The sequence below is a fragment of the Peromyscus leucopus genome, chromosome 6 (genome assembly GCF_004664715.2).
Source record: "Peromyscus leucopus breed LL Stock chromosome 6, UCI_PerLeu_2.1, whole genome shotgun sequence".
NCBI lineage: Eukaryota > Metazoa > Chordata > Mammalia > Rodentia > Cricetidae > Peromyscus > Peromyscus leucopus.
In genome coordinates this window covers 16,139,753-16,158,024 of record NC_051068.1, presented here as the reverse complement: position 1 = coordinate 16,158,024, position 18,272 = coordinate 16,139,753, and the positions used below count along the sequence as shown (strand labels likewise).

The 18,272-nt window shown below is 39.9% G+C and overlaps 2 protein-coding genes across 4 annotated transcripts in view; both read left to right on the top strand.

The window, feature by feature from the left end:
- LOC114684068 (ankyrin repeat domain-containing protein 26-like) overlaps positions 1 to 7,244 on the top strand; it is a 32,399-nt gene extending 25,155 nt beyond the window's left edge. For both annotated transcript variants that reach the window (XM_037206543.1, XM_037206542.1), the window contains 2 exons: positions 4,214 to 4,259; positions 7,070 to 7,244. In XM_037206543.1, coding sequence (XP_037062438.1) covers positions 4,214 to 4,259; positions 7,070 to 7,125 — 102 coding nt within the window. In that variant the 3' untranslated portion in view covers positions 7,126 to 7,244. The remainder of the gene's footprint in view (positions 1 to 4,213; positions 4,260 to 7,069) is intronic.
- Positions 7,245 to 16,936: 9,692 nt separating this feature from the next.
- The window catches only part of Mccc1 (methylcrotonoyl-CoA carboxylase 1), a 46,512-nt gene continuing 45,176 nt past the window's right edge, over positions 16,937 to 18,272 (top strand). Inside the window, exon 1 of one of the 2 annotated variants that reach the window (XM_037206541.1) lies at positions 16,937 to 17,121. Coding sequence is in view for 1 of the 2 variants with exons in the window: in XM_028858494.2 (XP_028714327.1) it covers positions 17,045 to 17,121 (77 nt within the window). In the remaining variant the exon portion in view is untranslated. The remainder of the gene's footprint in view (positions 17,122 to 18,272) is intronic. The other variant, XM_028858494.2, reaches the window with a different exon arrangement.

Below are 18,272 nucleotides of genomic sequence, written 5' to 3'. Positions count from 1 at the left end.
CAGCTTGTTTTAGGTCTTGTTTTGACCCAGTATTTCTCCACTATACTCCCTTTCCTCTCATTTAGAATGTTAATGTATATCCTGTGCCATTGTATGTTGGAAGTATGTGATCTGCATTTTGATTTTGATTTTACAGGAGTTTACAGTTAAGAGATTGCCATGAGTCTCCAAACAGAGCTTGGACTTGTAAACAGTACTGAGACTGTGAAAGACTATGGGGACTTTTGAAGTTGGGCTAAATGCATTTTTGCATTATGATATGGCTACAAGATTCTGGAGGCCAGGAAGTGGAATGTGATGGTTTGAATAAGAATGCCCTCATAAATTCATATATTTGAATGCTTAGTCACCAGGAAGTGGCACTATTTGAAAGGATAATAAGGATTAGGGGGTGTGATGTTGTTGGAGGAAGTGTGTCACTGGGGTGGGCTTTGAAGTTCCAAAAGCTCACACCAGGTCCAGTCCCCCCCTCTGCCTATGGATCAAGATATAGCTCTCAGCTATTGCTTCAACACATGCCTGCATGCAACCATGCTCCCAACATAATAATAATAGACTAAACCTCTGAAACTGTAAAAAAGCCCCTAATTAAATGCTCTCTTTTATAATAGTCTCCTTGGTCATGGCATCTCTTCATAGCAATAGAACATTAATCTATTCTTGTGAAATTTATACTTTCTTGTACTCTTTATAATCAAGACACTCTTTTTCCCCTCTTTGTGTTTAGAAATGTTTTACATTGCTATGGATTTTAGTTTATTGATACAAGTTTAAACTTAATTTTGTTATACTGTGTGTGTATATATATATTTCTACTCTCGTTTGAAGTATTATGTTTATGTAACTCATTTAGATTGTAATGGATAATTAAGAAATACCGATTAATAATTAGTCTTCTATTATAGTCAAACTTGTAGTCATGTTTGTTAAGTTTTCTAGGTATACATAGATATATTTCAGATAGATAGGTAATCTTCAAACACTTCAAAGACCTACAGAATATGGCATTTGAAATGTCTTAAGAACTTAGACTTTTTTGGACAATGAGACTCATCTGCTCCTGGAAGGACCAAATACGTCAAGGAAGATGATGGACATCAAAGACAGTCTATATGAATTTATCTTCTTTTTGGCAAAAATAGCCATTTGGGCAAGAAACTGTACTTGCCTGGACTGCTTGAAAAAATGCTACATCACCTGGACATACAGGACCCATAGGAAGGTGACCACTGAACTTTCCAAGACAAAATGGTCCTTCATGTTCCTGCTTCACAAAAGAAACTGCCAGATATTCTACAGGACACAGAGAGAACGACTGAGAGACTCTAGGCCTGTGGGCTGAAGATGGATGCCCCAACTTTACAGAGGAACTTTGGGTGACTATCCAGGCAGCCAGCTGTCTCTGTCATTCTAAATTTTTTTGGGAGTTGCTTACAATGCACTTCTTGTTTACTTAGTTAGTATTATATCCTTCTGAGGTCTTTGATGTAATTGAAGGCTAGATATAATTTCCTTAGTTATGATAAAAGATAAGTTAGATATAAAACCTTAGACTCACAAATACAAGATAGATAGGATATCTTCTTTAATTTTGCCAAATACAAATAGACTAAATATTATAAATAGACTAGATATTCTAACTGTAATTCTTGCTTGATAATTATTTTGTTATATGTAATTTTACTATGTTAAAGTTAAAAACTTCCTTTTTGAAAAAAAGAAAAGAGGAAGTGCTAGGGATGTCTTTCTGTATGCTGTGAATGTGTTGCTCTGATTGATTGATAAATAAAACATTGATTGGCCAGTAGCCAGGTAGGAAGTATAGTATAGGCGGGATAAGCAGAGAGGAGAATGCTGGGAAGTGGAAGACTGAGTCAGGAGATGCTGCCAGCCGCTGCCGCCATGAGAAGCAAGATGAAATGTACCGGTAAACTACAAACCATGTGGCAACTTATAGATTAGTAGAAATGGGAGGAGCCGGGTGGACACAAGAATACATCAGCTACACCTCTGTGTCTAAAATTTCTTTAAATATCTTCTGCAGTAGTGGCTTGGTGGTCATGAATCACCTTAATTTGTGTTTGTCTTGAAATAACTTTTTATGTTAATTTCCTACTCCATTGGCTATTAACTAGCAATTATTTACTGTGTTTATTTTTTGATTAATTGAACTTCTCATTTACATAATTTTTGAAAATATGTTTCCTTGATGAGTTTTTCAACCATGTTACTGTCTTTTTTACTTTGTTATTTTCTTTTCTACATCTTGATTTCCTTACTTCATCCCATTGCTTATATGTTTCCTCTTAGAAGTCCCTAGTCATTTCTAAATGTACACTTGGAACATTAGAGACCTCTAAAACTTAAGTCTTCCAAACTTGAGGTGTGGAGCGAGCTTGAAACTGAAGATTCTTATATTTTCTCACATTTATGCTTATGCTCACCCCAAATTATCAAGTGTCAGACATCCATCAGACCTGCCTTTCTTTTATGAACTTCTGTGCTTTCCAAAAGCCTCTGTTGACCACATCACTTTTGGGGGCTGAGTAAGTCTCTCATTCTTCTGAGATTCCCTGGTTCATGTTTGCTAGGATGGCTTGTATTCTAGCTGGTGGAGATGGTATCAGGGTTGTCTCAAAAGCACTGGGAGCAGGAGCATCAAGCAAAACTTTGAGATATGCATAAAAGCACTACTCTCCAGCTCTCAGACCCCACTCAGCATTAAACACTGCTGTTGAGCCAAGACTGTTGAATCCTTGTTTAGGCTCCAGGTACTTGACCTGAAAGATAGGAAATGAAGAAAAGAGAAACAAGTGAACACCCAGACAGACAGAAATAGCTGGAATGGGGTAGACTTGGCTAATGGATAAATTGCAGCACTCTGGAAGCTCAGCATGTTTATTACATAGTGTTGAGCAGAGAGGCAGAGTTTTTGCAAACAGCTAAACATGAAGTTATAGTTGTTGCCCAACTTTTCTCCATGATTCCCTCCTGCCTCTGTGTCTTACATTTTGGCTGTGTTAAGTTGGCTCCAGGATTCTGCACATGCAATTGTACCCTTATACAAGGACCCCAGGAAATTTCAGTGTTAAAAAATGAGATTCTATCTCAAGATGATGACCTACCACAGCTCTCTGAGACTTGGGGAATGACAAATAGACTGTTCTCTACAGTTGAAGACATATATGAAGAATGACTGTCTCTCTGAAACTCAAAGCTTTCAGGAAACATGACTTGTCATGTGCATTGGGCAGCTGGGCTCTTTTCTCCAGGGCCACATAGTCTACCTTTTAAAAAAAAAAAAGTCCTCCTCTTCCTAAAAATTGAGAGGTGTGGGATCATGACTCCTTTGTCCCTGACACCTTTTTGCTTCTCTACAATTTTCAAGAGTATTTTCTGTGGTTTCCAATGCTTTGACAATCTTGTTGTCTCTGGAATAGTCTATTTCCTGCTCCTCTGACTCTTCATTCTCTGCATCACAAGGAGGTAGCGTCTAATTCCTCATCTTACCCAAATAGCTTCAGTTTTTAATTTTCTAATGGTAAGAAATGTAAAGTTCTTTTTAAGGGAAAAAGCACTAAAGTAAAAACAACAACAACAACAACAAAAGGGTTAAGCAGATATTCTTTTTTATAAAGAGTAGCATTTTGGTAAGAGTCACAAAGTAATGTAATCAGCCTAAAATATGAGTTGATTTGTTTAACCTTCGTATTAAAAACCCAAGTTTTCTGAAATGTGGATATGAACTAGATGAAGAGTAAGATGAAGAGTAAGTAAGGATTACACGTTTATTAGAAACACAACAAGTATGAATGTAGTCCCTATTACTTTACTCAGGACACAGTGGAACTTCAGTTTAAAGTTTAAACTTTAAAGAAATCCTCTAGCTGAATATCCCCCTAAAAGTCTTAATTAAGGGTAATGTTTTCCTTTTGTTTTTATAAACATTTTAAAATAAATGAATGAGTAGCTGCATGCGTAGTTAATTTTTTAAAGACAAAGCCTTGCTGTGTAATCCAATTGACCTTTGTATCACTATGATCGCAGGTTGGCCTGGGATTCATGGTTTTCTCTTATATTAGCGTCCTGTAAGTAGGGATTGCAGGCATGTGTTACCACAATGCTTAAAGGCCACATTATAAAGATATATAATCTCCATCATAATGTCTCTTATTTAATTTAAATATTATAAATAACATTCGACTGATTTCAGGTGCTGCAGGAGTGGGAACAAAGTGTAACTAGAGAACTAAGACAAGGTAGGTGTCAAACTTTATTCATTAAATTAGGGTTAATTAACTAATTCCTGAAATAAAGTATTAATAGCTAATAGTATCTCTTTCATTGGTAGTTTCTATATTGTTATTTGTTCTTACAAAATAAAGGGAAAGGTGTGCAAAACATAAGCATTCTTAATGAAAAATAAAAAAAATACATGTACTCATCGTTTATTCCTTTCCTATCACTTTAAATTCTTCAAAGCCTCTGTACCTCATTATCTGGCACCCGTTCTCTTCACTTCTCCCATCCTTGTGAAACTATCCTTAAAGACAATGGCACACCCCGAAGACCCTCTGGATTATAGGCAGCTAAGGAATTCTGAGAGCAGGATGAACATCTACTGCAGGGAAGAGCACACCAGTTGGTCATCCAGTACCAAATGCGCCCTGAAAACACACATACAAGTAACAGTATACAGACAAAGCAAGTTGCATTTATGTATTTAGAAATATATACATAAATGTGTGTATGTATGTAACAACAATTAATGAAAAAAGAGGATGTGAATTTGAAAAAGAGTGATTGGAGTGTCTGAGAGGATTTGGAGAAAGGAAAGTGAAGAGGGAAGTGATAAGATTATAATCTCAAAAAGAAAAAAATTTAAAAATAAAAATGCAATGGCATGGTGATCTTCTCAGTTTATGACTAAGAAACCAAGGTTTATTTACTAAAATGTAGCCAAAAAACAAAACTATAACAACAACAAAAAAAAAAAACCCCATACTTCATAAATTGTCACTTGACAAATGCCATTTCAAATCTCCCAGAATTTACTTCTTTATTTGTTTACTTTCCATCCTCAGGGAAAGCTTAAATTTCCTTAACATGAACCAAAAATATCCAAATCAACTTTCTTCTCAACAGTACCTCAGACGTCTGCACAGAAGTCCTGCGCTGCCTGTTGGTTGTCCCTTGTGGCCAGATCAGACTGCTTGTAATTCCCCACTTGCTCTTCCTCAACTGTTTGCACTTTTCTCATTCTTCTGTGCTCACCTTCTTCTTATCCTCCAGATTTCAACTCTGATCACCTCCACCAAAAAGCCATACTGACACAAAAGGCATAAGAGTCCCTTCTGTTTGTTTGGTAGTTTTCTACTTTGTACCTGTCAAAGTATCTGTGACTACATGGAAATTGTCTGTTCACCTGTTCAAACTTGGCATTGTAGTATTTGGTTGCAGAGGAACAAACTATATAATCCTCACCTGTCTTACCTGTGCTCGTCACAACACCTTATTAAATGGCTCTGGAAGAATACATAAAGACTGGGAAGACCAGATGCACTGATAGTTAGTCACACTGGCAATTAATTCAGTGTGCAATTACTGCCAAATTGTATTTGTAGTTTGCACTGTAATATTTTAATTTTTCTTTATTCTTGAGAATTTCATATGGGTATACAAGAAATACAATATATACACCTCATTTCCTCCTCCAATGACTCCCCTTATATTTTCCTCTAATATGCCCCCTTCCCTCTTCATTCTTCATTTTATAATTCACCAACTTCATTAGTGCTGCCCATATGTGTGTGGGTGTGGAGCCATCCACTGAAGCCTGAGAATCCTACTGGTGGCCACATTCCCCCAAAGGAATGGTTCTTCCTTCAGCAGCTATCAACTGTGAATAGCTCCTCAGTAAGGGGTGGAGCCTGGAAGTCATCAGCCCCATCTGTCCAGATGTTGATCTCATGTAGGCCTTAGCCTCATCTGTGTCAGATGTTGATCTCCTGTAGGTCTTGTGCAGGAGACCACATATGCTGTGAGCTCCTGAGTATGATGGCTGTTTCATGCCCAGGAGACACCATTCCTCCCCATCCTGTCATCTTACATTCTTTCCACCTCCTTTTCTGCACTGTTCCGAGTCTTGGCTGGAGGAATTGTCCTGTTTAGAGCTGAGCACTCGATCTCTTATTCTCAGCACTCTGACCACTTCTGCATCTCTCCACTGCCCCGTGCCCCCTGCCCCCTGCAGAAAGAAGCTTCTCCGAGGAGTGCTGAGACCAGCGCAGGTCTATGGGCATAAGCATAACTATTTATGGGCATAAACGTAACTATTTAGGAGGTAATAGGCATCATGAGCATTAGCACAACAACAATAGTAGGTTCTACCCTCCAGCCTATGACCTACGTAGCTTTGCTGGCTAGTTTTATATCAACTTGACACAAGGCATAGTCATCAGAGAGGAGGGAGCATCAATTGAGAAAATCCCTCTGTAAGCTGGGCTGTATCCAAGCCTGTAGGGAATTTTCTTAATTAGCTATTGATGGAGGGGGCCTGATCCATTCTGGGCATTGCTATCCCTTGGCTGGTGGTCTGAGGTTCTATAAGAAAGCAGGTTGAGCAAGCCATGAAGAGCAAGCCAGTAAGCAGCACTCCTCCATGGCCTCTGCATCAGTTCCTGCCTCTGGGTTTCTGCCCTGTTTGAGTTCCTTCCCTGACTTCCTTCAGCGGTAAACAGTGATATAGAAACACAAGCCAAATAAACTCTTTGCTCCCTGAGTTGCTTTGGTCACGGTGTTTCATCACAGCAATAGTAAGCCGAACTGAGACGCCAAGCAGTGGTTTTTGATCAAGATTACAGTACAGGCACTGAATTTCCTTGTATGGACAAGCCTCAGATCCATCAGAAACTGGCTGGCTACTCCTCAGCAGTCATGCTGCTATTGCACCAGCGCGACATACTAGGTTTCTCTTCAGTGACACTGATAAATTTGTTTGAACTTTTTAAAACTAACTCATGGCTAATTCACTAAAGTCTTTGACACAGAGCTTTTTTTTTCTTTGCAGCTACTGCTGAATCTGGACTTCATAGAACTTCTTCCCTAAAATTTACTCATATATGAAGTCAGAATCTTCCTAAAGGACCTATTAGGAGAATATGTAGAAATTTTAATATATATGTATATATTATATATGTATATCAATAATTTGAAATAATAACATTTTACCTTTAATATGTTATTTCGCTGTTCATAAAATATTTTGATTATTTTCCAATATGTGTAAAACATTAAAGAATATTTTATATCAGAGATTATTAGTAAAAATTAAATATTTTAAACTATTTTGGGGATGTGTAGCTAATTTTTAAGTGAGTATTGCAAGTGAACACATGTATCATAAAGTTTTATGCACTCAGACTTCTTCAGTGTGAGTTGTTACAGTAGCACACAAAGAAACAACTTGTTAATACTTTGGTGGGGTTTGATGCCTTATTTGTCATTTTTTTTTTTTTTTTTTTTTTTTTGGTTTTTCGAGACAGGGTTTCTCTGTGTAGCTTTGCACCTTTCCTGGAACTCACTTGGTAGCCCAGGCTGGCCTCGAACTCACAGAGATCCGCCTGCCTCTGCCTCCCGAGTGCTGGGATTAAAGGCATGCGCCACCACCGCCCGGCTTTATTTGTCATTTTTTATCAATCCTGATATACTAATGTTTAAATATCATCTTGATATACTGGTATCATAGCCATTGTAAACACATTTTAACCCAACATAACAAAATTAGGGATAAAAAGGGAGATGTTGCAATAGACACTGAAAATTCAGTCTTAATGACAAACTTTTAAAGTCTTTGTTCCACCAAACCAGAGCATCCATAAGAAATGGATCAATTTCTAGAGATGTATGGGATAACAAAGCTACATAAAGATGAAAAGCAATAATCTAAATAGACATACAACACCCAATGGATTACAAATGGTAATTAAAAATCTTCCAACTAAAAAATGCCCAGGGCCAGATGGATTCAGCACAAAATTATACCACATATTCAAAATAGAATTAACATTAGTACTGCTTTAGGGAATCCATTTCCAAATTCTGTTTTTAAAAGCTAGTACACTCTAATACCAAACCAGACAAACACCTCACAGGAAAGAAGATAATTATGGGCTAATGTCTCTAATTAACATGGATGCAAGAACTTTCAATGAGGTTTAGATCACCCAAGTCCCACACCTACTTGTTAGGGACCACAACTTCCTCTCAAATAGTCAGTCTTCCTGCCTTTCAGAATCACCCCATCCTAGTCTGCTTGCTACCAGGGACTCTCTAGCTTTTGTAGAATATTATTTTAAGGTGTGTTCCTTTTGTTTATGTTGCATTTGTTTAACTCTGTGAAGCTGTGTTACTGTGCCTGTCTAAAACACCTGATGGTCTAATAAAGAACTGAACAGCCAATAGCAAGGCAGGAGAAAGGATGGGCTGGGCTGGCAGGCAGAGAGAATATATTGAAGGAGAATCTGGGAGGAAAGGAAGAAGTAGCTAGAGAAGGAGGAGGACTCCAAGAGTCAGCCACCCAGCTGCACAGCAAGACATGAAGTAAGAGTAAGATATACAGAAGTAAGAGAATGGGAAAAGCTCAGAGGCAAAAAGTAGATGGAGTAATTTAAATTAAGAAAAGCTGGCAAGAAACAAGCCGAGCTAAGGCTGGGTGTTTATAAGTAAGAAAAAGCCTCTGTGTGGAGCTGGGTGGTAGGCCCCCAAAAGAGTAGTAAAAACAATGAACAAAATCTAGCTATCCCAATTAGTGCACACCCAGTCAGGCTACCTATGCTCTGTTTCTTCAGCCTCCTCCTTTCTGGTTAACCAAATACTGTGACTGCTTGACAGGCACCACATTCTCCTCTTGGGTACTTTCCCTTGCTTTGGGACCAGCCTGATCCCAGCCCATCCACTACCAGGGGCACCCTAGTTTCCACATTTGGCATGGACCCAGCCTACCTCACTTCCTGCCACAGCTCCCCTCCATTAGGGCAGACTACTCCCTGCAGCTGCTTGCAAGGGGAGAAACAACCCTATGTTTTAGTGTACTCCCTGTTGGACTCACCAGGTGCAAGTCCACTCCCCACCAGAGACCCTCAAGCCACCAAATGTGAAAAAGAGACTCAAAGCCCTGTTTGCTGTCTGACTGGGATGTTTTAATTGCAGACCCATGGCCAGTCCACACTGCCAGGGAAAAAACTGTTTTGGGCTTCTTGACCAAAGTGCACAAGGCATCAGACTGTAGCAGAGAACAGAAGACATAAGATAGAGCTGTTGCCTCAAATACCATGATAAACAGAGCAAACTGACCTAAACAGAGCGGTCCTGATATGAATTAGACCCCTCCTGAACACTGAGAACACCACTGCTAAAAGAAGAAAGTCATTTGAACAAAAAAGATAAAAATTCAACCAACAAACTAAAGTTGTGCAAATCCCAAACCGGAAATGAGAACATAAAAAATATAATTTCTAAAAATACAACCCCATATGAAAAAATATGTCACCTCTAAAAATACATGTCCCACAGTAATGACCAGAATGAAAATGACATGGAAGAACTTCCAGAAAAAGAATTCAAAAGAATGATTATAAGCATGCTCAAACAATTCAGAGATGACCAAGAGCGCCGGGCGTTGGTGGTGCACATCTTTAATCCCAGCACTCGGAAGGCAGAGCCAGGCGGATCTCTGTGAGTTCGAGGCCAGCCTGGGCTACCAAGTGAGCTCCAGGAAAGGCGCAAAGCTACACAGAGAAACCTGTCTCGAAAAACCAAAAAAAAAAAAAAAAAAAAAAAAAAGATGACAAAGAGCTAAATGAAATAAGTCAATCCAATACTTGAAAATAAAGTTTTAATTTTTAATGAAAACCCAAACTGAAACAGTGTTGGAAATATAATACTCAGTAAACCAATTACAGAACTGAGTGAAAAGCCTTACCAAGAGAATTGCTCATATCAGAAACAGAGAGTTGAGAATGGAAGAGAAAATTGAGGAATTGGCTCATTCTGTAAAGGTCAATGAGAAAGAAACTTTAAAAACATTCAATTCCATATGAATGGAATGTGGGAGAATCTGGAGACACCAGGAAAAGGCCAGAGACTGTTAGCCCTGCCAACTGCCTGGGTTATTGGCACAGAAGAGCGACAAGAAAACCACCATGAAGGCATACCCAGAGAAAGAGATGCCTATCCATGTGCAGGAAGCCTACAGAACACCAAATAAACAGGACCACAAAGAAACTCCCATGGCATGCTCTATTTAAAATATTAAAAACACAGGATAGAAAAAAAATGAATTTAGGGCATGCCTGAAGATCTAGCCTACGTGGAAAGAATTAGTGTATAAGCAACATATATATCAAGTATTGGAGAAAGCACACTGTATCTTTCTAAAATAAAGTGAGTCAATTTAAATGAAAAAAAAAAAAAAACAACCACAGGATAGAGAAAGAGAATTGGAAGACCTAGGGAGAGAGCTCAAGTCACTTTTAATGGCAGGACTATTTAGAATAACACCTGATTATTTGGCAGAAACCTTTAAAGCCAGAGGAGTCAGAAAAGATTCATTCCAAGTTGTAAAAGGCCACACTCAGCAAAACCTATGTCTGAAAGTTGAAGGAGAAATAAAAACTTAAGAACAGGTAAACCAGATCTACAGAGCATGCCAGAAGGAGTACTTCAGTTTGAAGAGAAGGACCCATATCCAAGAGTCACAGAAATGAAACAAACAATACCACAACTGGGAACAAAGAGTTATGAGAAAACACCTCAAAATTACAGAAATGAACCTTGATTTTTCAAGGACTATGAGTGTTAATGGTCTCAATTCCCCAATAAAAAGACAGACCAAAAAATCAGGTTAGAAAATAGGATTCATTTTTTTCCTGCCTCTAAGAAACACAGCTCTAAGAAACAAATGTAATAAAAAAAATTTCAACATCTGACAAAACAGACTTCAAATCAAAATTAATCAAAAGAGATATAGAGGGATACTTCACTCTCATTAAAGAAAAAAATCTACCAACAGGATACTATAATCCTAAACACATACACACAAAACACAGGAGTACCCCACTTCATAAAAGAAAGACTAGTAGCTCTAAAACCACAGTGATGCCAGCACAGTGAGACTGGGTGATTTCCATACCCTGTTCTCACCAACAGAGAGCAGTGGTTTGTGAAAGAAATGTCCCTGGAGTCCCCAGTATTTGCTTTCCCAGTTGATGGCACTGTTGGGGGATTAGTGGATGTCAAGAGCCTCATGTCTCTCCCACATTTGAGTTTGTATGCAGGATTTTCTCAGGCATATTCGATTTAATTTTTGTCGCCTGGGTTGGGAAGGGTTTCCAGTCTCTGTCTGCCAAGTGGCTTCTTTCATACATTATTCTCTATGCTGCTGTCTCCAGTACCTACTCACGTGTTAGTGTCTCAGTCTTCCTTGCTGAGTCCAATTTCTGCTTAGACATTAGTGGGGCTCAACCCTCTCTTCTAAGTTTCCCAGCCTGCCACACAGGACACTAGCTCAGAATAATTCCCATGTGGCCGGCTACTGTCTTCTCTGTGTGCTGAGTGTCAAGAAATAATCTGGTAGGTTAAATTATAAATTGACAATTTCTATAAATAGTGTAGCCAGGCAGTGGTAGTGCATGCTTTTAATCCCCACGCTTCAGAAGCAGAGGCAGAGGCAGGGGTTCGAGGCCAGCCTGGTCAACAGAGCAAGTTCCAGGACAGCCAAGGCCACACAGAAAAACCCTGTCTCAAAAACAAAAACAAACAAAAAAACCCCACAAAACCCAACAACAACAACAAACTATAAATAGTGTTTATAGTTTTTACATATTGTTGATCATTTCTCTTGCATTAGAGGTTTTCTCCCCCTTAGTTCATCTGAGGTTCTTTATATATTAAGGAAAGTATATAATTATTATATTGGTTTTTTCCACTTCTGTGGTAAAATGTCATGACCAAGAAGAAAGTGTCTTCTAGAAAGTTCTCTAGGAGAAAGTGTTTACTTGGGTCTTATGGTTCCAGAGGGATAAAAGTGCATCATGGTGGGGATCACAGCAGCAGGTGGCCGATCTGATGGCAACAACTGAGCGCCACGTCCTGAACAGCAAGCAGGAAGCAGAGAAAGCTAACTGGGAATTTCACTGGCTTCTGAAATCCCGAAGCCCACCCCATGACATACTTCCTCCAGCAAGGTCACACCTACTTACCTCCTCAAACTGCACCAGCTACTGGGAACCAAGTATTCAGATGACTGAGACTTACTTGCTCATTCAAACCTCCACAATAATCATATATCTGTGATAAAACTTTAAAAAATTGTTCATAGTTTGTTTTTAATTTTTCTCTATATGTTTGTTTTGATGTATTAATTTTAAAAACTGTTTTGAAACAACATCCTCACTATGTTTGTTGTTGAGGTTGATACCATGAGGTAGGCTGAGCCTCCTGCAACTTCCTGGATAGCTGAGAGTACAGCACATGTTCCCACACTAGCTCTAAGTGTCTTTATATAGTTAAAGTTAGCTCTCTCGCTTTTTCTGTATAGCGTAATAATCCATACAAGAAAGACACAGACAATCATGTTGATTAAGCCAATGAAAAGTATGAGTCCTTTATTATCTGACAACCCAAAGTGGGATTACACCTCAGAGTCTCTCGGTGCTGAAGTTCATGGGTAAAGTAGGTTTTGCCTTTAAAGACCATACTTTACATCAACATTGGAGGACAGTCAGATGATCCTTAAAATGGTCATTCCTGGTAGAGTACAGTATTTATTTCATGTAGCAATAACGCCCGTATTACCACCACCCGTTCACCATGTCCGAGTGAGGGGCTGTGGATGGAAAAACAGAGACAAAAGACAGCAGGTCATTTGCCTCAGCAGAATGCCGAATGCCAATTATTGAAAGAGGTAGGAAACCTTAAATACAGGCGTACAGCACAATGGGACAACCCTAGAGGGCAGAAGTTCGCTACTGATGTTTACAATCTTGCATCTAAGCTGTTAATGCCCAATATGCAGGATACAGAAACAAGGAACTTCCCTTAAACATTCAGGAGGGTGGAAACCGGCAGGGAATTAGCATAGGGAGGACTTCTGGTCAAGGTCAGCAAGCAGGCAACGGCTTACTCAAAATGGGAAGGCCAGAGCCCTACAATTTCAGACATAACATGGTGATTATTCTTGACTTACACCTCCTTCAGTTGTCTTAGTTTATATTAATTACTTTGGTTACAAATCTCAAACACATTTTCAGGGCAGGCATGACTGTTGGGAGGGTAGAGAGCTGACAGGTAAACACAGCATGGAGTCAGGACAAGATGGCATTACCTGAGTCAACATTTTGAGTGCTGTGATGTATTTACAAAATCCTTCCTTGTTCTAGTTACCATAACATCTTCTAGAACTTTTTAAAAATGTTATACATGGAGGAACTGAGGAGAGTAGAGGGAAGAGAAACTTCAGATTTATAGTATGAGAAAAGAATCTGTGTTTAATAAACCAGGGAGAGAGAAAAAAGAAAGTGTGGATGACACCAAGAAAACAAGGCCTTCTAAATCAACACGATCAAAGCTCATGTGAACTCACAGAGACTGAAGCAGCAAACACAGGGCCTGCACCAGTCTGCACCAGGTTCTTTGCATATCTATTCAGGTTTCAAGTTTAGGGTTTTTATGGGACTCCTGAGTGTGCAAACAAGTGGGTCTCTGTTCCTTGTGCCTTCTCTTGAGCTCTTTTCCTTCAGGGCTTTTTTTTTTTTTTTTTTTTTTTTTTGGCTAATTTCAACTTTTCAGTTTTTTTTTTTTTTTTTTTTTTTTTTTTTTTTTTATCTTACTATATTTTATTACTATCCCCTAGAAGTCCATTTGTTTTCTGATGGCAGACAGAAAGGGAGTGGATCTATGGTGGAGGGGAGGTGGGAGGACCTAGGAGGAGCAGAGGGAGGGGAAACTGTAATCAGAATATATCACATGAGGAAAAAAAAATCTATTTTCAATAAAAGGGGAAAAAAGGAACATCCAATGTTCTGGTGTTTTTATTTTGTTGTGGAAATGTAGGTTAAAGGGGAAAAAAAGAAAGAAAAAAAGAAAAGCAAAAAAAAAAAAAAAGAAAGAAATCCTAGCTTTTGGGTCTCTAAATACCTCTGAAATTTAATGTATTATAACAAATAAAAATCTCAGTACATTATTTAAATTTTGGATGAATGTGTCAGATTCTTAGATCTTTCTTCTTTCTTTCTTTCTTTCTTTCTTTCTTTCTTTCTTTCTTTCTTTCTTTCTTTCTTTCTGTTTTTTGTTTTGGGGTTTCTCTGTGTAACAGTCTAGACTGTCCTGGAACTTGCTCTGTAGACCAGGCTGGCCTCCAGTTCACAGAGATCCTCCTACCTCTGCCTCCTGAGTGCTGGGATTAAAGGTGTGTGCCCAACTAAAAGCTAGGATTTCTAAGTCAGTATGTCCATTTCACATAATAAGCTGTTAATGGTGAGCAAAGTATTATATGCTAACTAGATTTTCCATATCTATATAGTAAATTATATGTATTCTGTGGTATTGAGATTATAGGAAGTTTAGAGTGGCAAACATGTGTTTAATGTATATTTTAATTAAATTTATGGGAATTAAAATATTTTGAGGCAAGGGTAAAAAAGTTATATATGTATGTGTATGTGTGTGTATTTGCTCTTGCTTTTGTCCATTTAAAGCTTATTTGGTGTTGAGTGTGAAAAGTGAATAAGGATCCAACATTTTTTTCCAGAGAGCCTAATCCCAACACTTGGATTATTGAATTACAATAAAGAATTATGTCTGGCCGGGCGTTGGTGGCGCATGCCTTTAATCCCAGCACTCGGGAGGCAGAGCCAGGCAGATCTCTGTGAGTTCGAGGCCAGCCTGGGCTACCAAGTGAGCTCCAGGAAAGGCGCAAAGCTACACAGAGAAGCCCTGTCTCGAAAAACCAAAAAAAAAAAAAAAAAAAAAAAAGGAATTATGTCTGGGTATTGTCAAACACTCCAAGTAACTATGAACAGAATATTTTCTCTTCTTTCAAATATCAACATGACCAACTGAATTAGCAACTTCTCAGTAGCAACCCAATCTTACATTTCTACAATAAAATTTACCTTTTTATATGTCACTATGTGATTTAGTAATATTTATATAGGATTTTCTCATTAATACCCATAAGTGACATTAGACTATCATTATGTGTGTGAAGTACATGTTGTTTTACTGATTTTGGTATCATCGTTATCTTCATAAAAAAGAACTTCAAAATTTTCCATCTTTTTGTGTTCTAGAAAAAATGAATAGCTTTGCAGTGAACCATAGTTTACCATTCATATGGAATTTCTTTGCAGGAGAAGGGGGGGGCTTTTTCATCATTTAGGGGTAGAGGTGAAGAAGGGGGGAATGGTAGGAAGGGCTGTTCTTTGATCACATGAACTAGTTCTAAAAGTTCAAAATTTTCAAGACAGCATCTTATATTTTAAAACAGGTTCTGGCATAGCCCAGGCTGGCCCCAAACTTGCTATGTAGGTGAGGATAACCTCCTGGTCCTCCTGCCTCCACTGGGCCCCCTTTGTTTCTGGTTGACTGTTTACTTACGTGTTCTCCCACCAGTGGAGAACAAGATCCCTACCACAGTTAAAAGTCAAATTTAGCCGGGCAGTGGTGGCGCACGCCTTTAATCCCAGCACTTGGGAGGCAGAGGCAGGTGGATCTGTGAGTTTGAGGCCAGCCTGGTCTCCAAAGAGAGTTCCAGGAAAGGCGCAAAGCTACACAGAGAAACCCTGTCTCGAAAAAACCAAAAAAAAAAAAAAAAAAAAAAAAAAAAAAAAAAAAAAAAAAAAAAAAAAAAAAAAAAGAAAAGAAAAAGTCAAATTTGGAACAAGCTTTAATACTGGCCAGGCTGATGAACTGTTCCTCTGGTTCCCAGGAAATGGCCCTGGGTCATGGTTTGCAAGGGCTTAAGTTTTACCATCAGGTCCAGTCATACACCCTGACATAATTTTTGGCTGTGAGCCTTCTGCCCACGTGTGATCAGGCACATCTGGTGTAGGGACAAACAAACGTTTAGGGGAGTAAAAAATTCGGCTTGTTATCTCCCATAAACAATAGCCTCCAGTATTTCAGGAACTATCTGTCCTTGGGTAAGCGGCTTGCAGACCAGAGGCATTTTTGTTTCATGGATCTCTTAGGTTCTCACACTGGATTTATTCGTCCAAAGGTATTAGTTCTGTGAATCCATTAACTTATTCGCCTTTACCTTTGTGTTCCTGCTGCATTCATGATCACTTTATATATTTTGTTTATTTTGGTTTTTGAGGGAGGGCCTTGAAGTATTGCTCAGGTTGGCCTGGAACTCAGTGTCTACTTAACCCTCCGATTCACCACAATCCTTCTGCTTCTGCTTCCTTAGTTCTGGGATTGTAAGTATGTGCCACTACGCCCAATTTATTTTTGTAGTTGTAACTCTCCAACTTACTGTTTCCCCCTCCACCCCCCCCCCCCCATGAACCCTGCTCCAGCTATCTTAAATAACCAAGTACAGGTTATTTTTGTCTCTGTCTTTATTTTCTAGATATTCTGCCACTCAGTTTCGACTTCCCCTTTTTCCTGATGTTCGGTGAAAACGCTTGCTCTTTTGAGTGGTGGCTGGAAAGGCTCCACGTCTTAAGCGTCTCCAGCGTCTTCAGCTCCGGGTAGGTGCCCTCCCAGAAAGGTAGGAGAGCTGGCTCCGGCCAGCAGCGCGGGGCTGATGGAGCACAGCGACTCACAATCCACCACCACCACCACTACTCCCGCCCCGGCACATGGTCCAATCAGCCAATCGGTGCCTTCGAGATGCCCGGTTCTGTGATTGGCTCTTGCGGAGACGCCCACCTAGTCTTTGGTGCAACGGTGGCCGAGGGCGGACAAGAGGCTTGCGAGGCGAGGGACGCTTTCACCCGGGCGCCAGGCAGCTTTTGGTGTCAAACCTGGCAGTGCGGGGATGGCGGCGGCGGCGCTGCTGGCTGTGGTGGACAGGAACCAGTGGCGGCGGGTCCCGATCCTGCTGCTGCAGCCGAGGTGACGATGGGGCGGCGGGTCCGTGCGCTGCCGGGTGGAGGGGCGCTGGGTCACGTGAGCGGCTCTTTACGTCTGTGTGTGAGGTTTTGGTGGGCACTGTCCCACCTCTACGTGTTGGCTCTTCCCGTGGTTCCTGTGTCATTGGCTGGTTTCTGCTCCGAGGGTGGGAGGGTGGCGCTCCAACCTCAGAGTGCACAGCTAGAGACAGGGGCCAGGACCCCCTTCCCAAAGGCCCTTTCAGCTCAGCTTCCCCATCTTGAGTGCAGTTCACAAAAGGATTCCCAGAGATCCTTCCTGTTGCGGGAAAGAATCGAATTAAAGAGAGCAACCCTGCAGAGGGCTGAGGAGTTTTGTCGAAAGCTGTTCACAAGTTTGAACAATGCTGTATAAGATGACTCACTTGTACCCCAGATCTTTTTGGCGATGAAGCTCCACGCCTTGGGGACAGTAACTTCTGCAGTGAAAACCCGAGTCCTGTAGGTAGATGGCTTCACCATTATTATCACCTTCCCACGTTCTGGAAAGGCAGCCTCAAGACTGTCCTGGGGGCAGAGGGCTGGGTCCCCTCTTAGCTGCTCACTTCGTGTCTGACCTTGGACAAGTAACCTGATAACTTTGCTTCAGTTTCTTCTAGGAAGAGGTAATGGTGCTCGTATTTAGCAGAGATATGATACAGGTCCTCTCTTTTGTCCAAATTAACAAGTGGATAAAAATTTAACCAGATATGGTCCATATGGTTTAGTCAATAAATGGACTTTGAAGAATCAATGCTTTTACAAATCTTCAACCAACAGTGGTAGATATCCTGGATTGTCAATGACTCACCCCTATGTTTTAAATAAGGAAGATGGTGAAAATAGTGTCAATGCTATTTTCTTTCCTGTGAATTAATTTTTTTTTTTTTTCTAGGTTTCCACAGCACTACCACAGACTTGTTTTCCTCTTTCCTCTCTCAAAGCTTGCTTATTGTCTGTAGAAAAAGTCTGTAGATGACTAACTTGTACCCCAGATCCTTTTGGAGATGAAGTGCCACACTTTATCATCTCGCTAATGGTTTCTAGAATTAAAAATCTTACCAGCATGAGATTTTTTTTCCCCCAGCCATGATTCCTCTTATATCTCAGAGAAAAGAATCCCTAGTTGTAAGATTC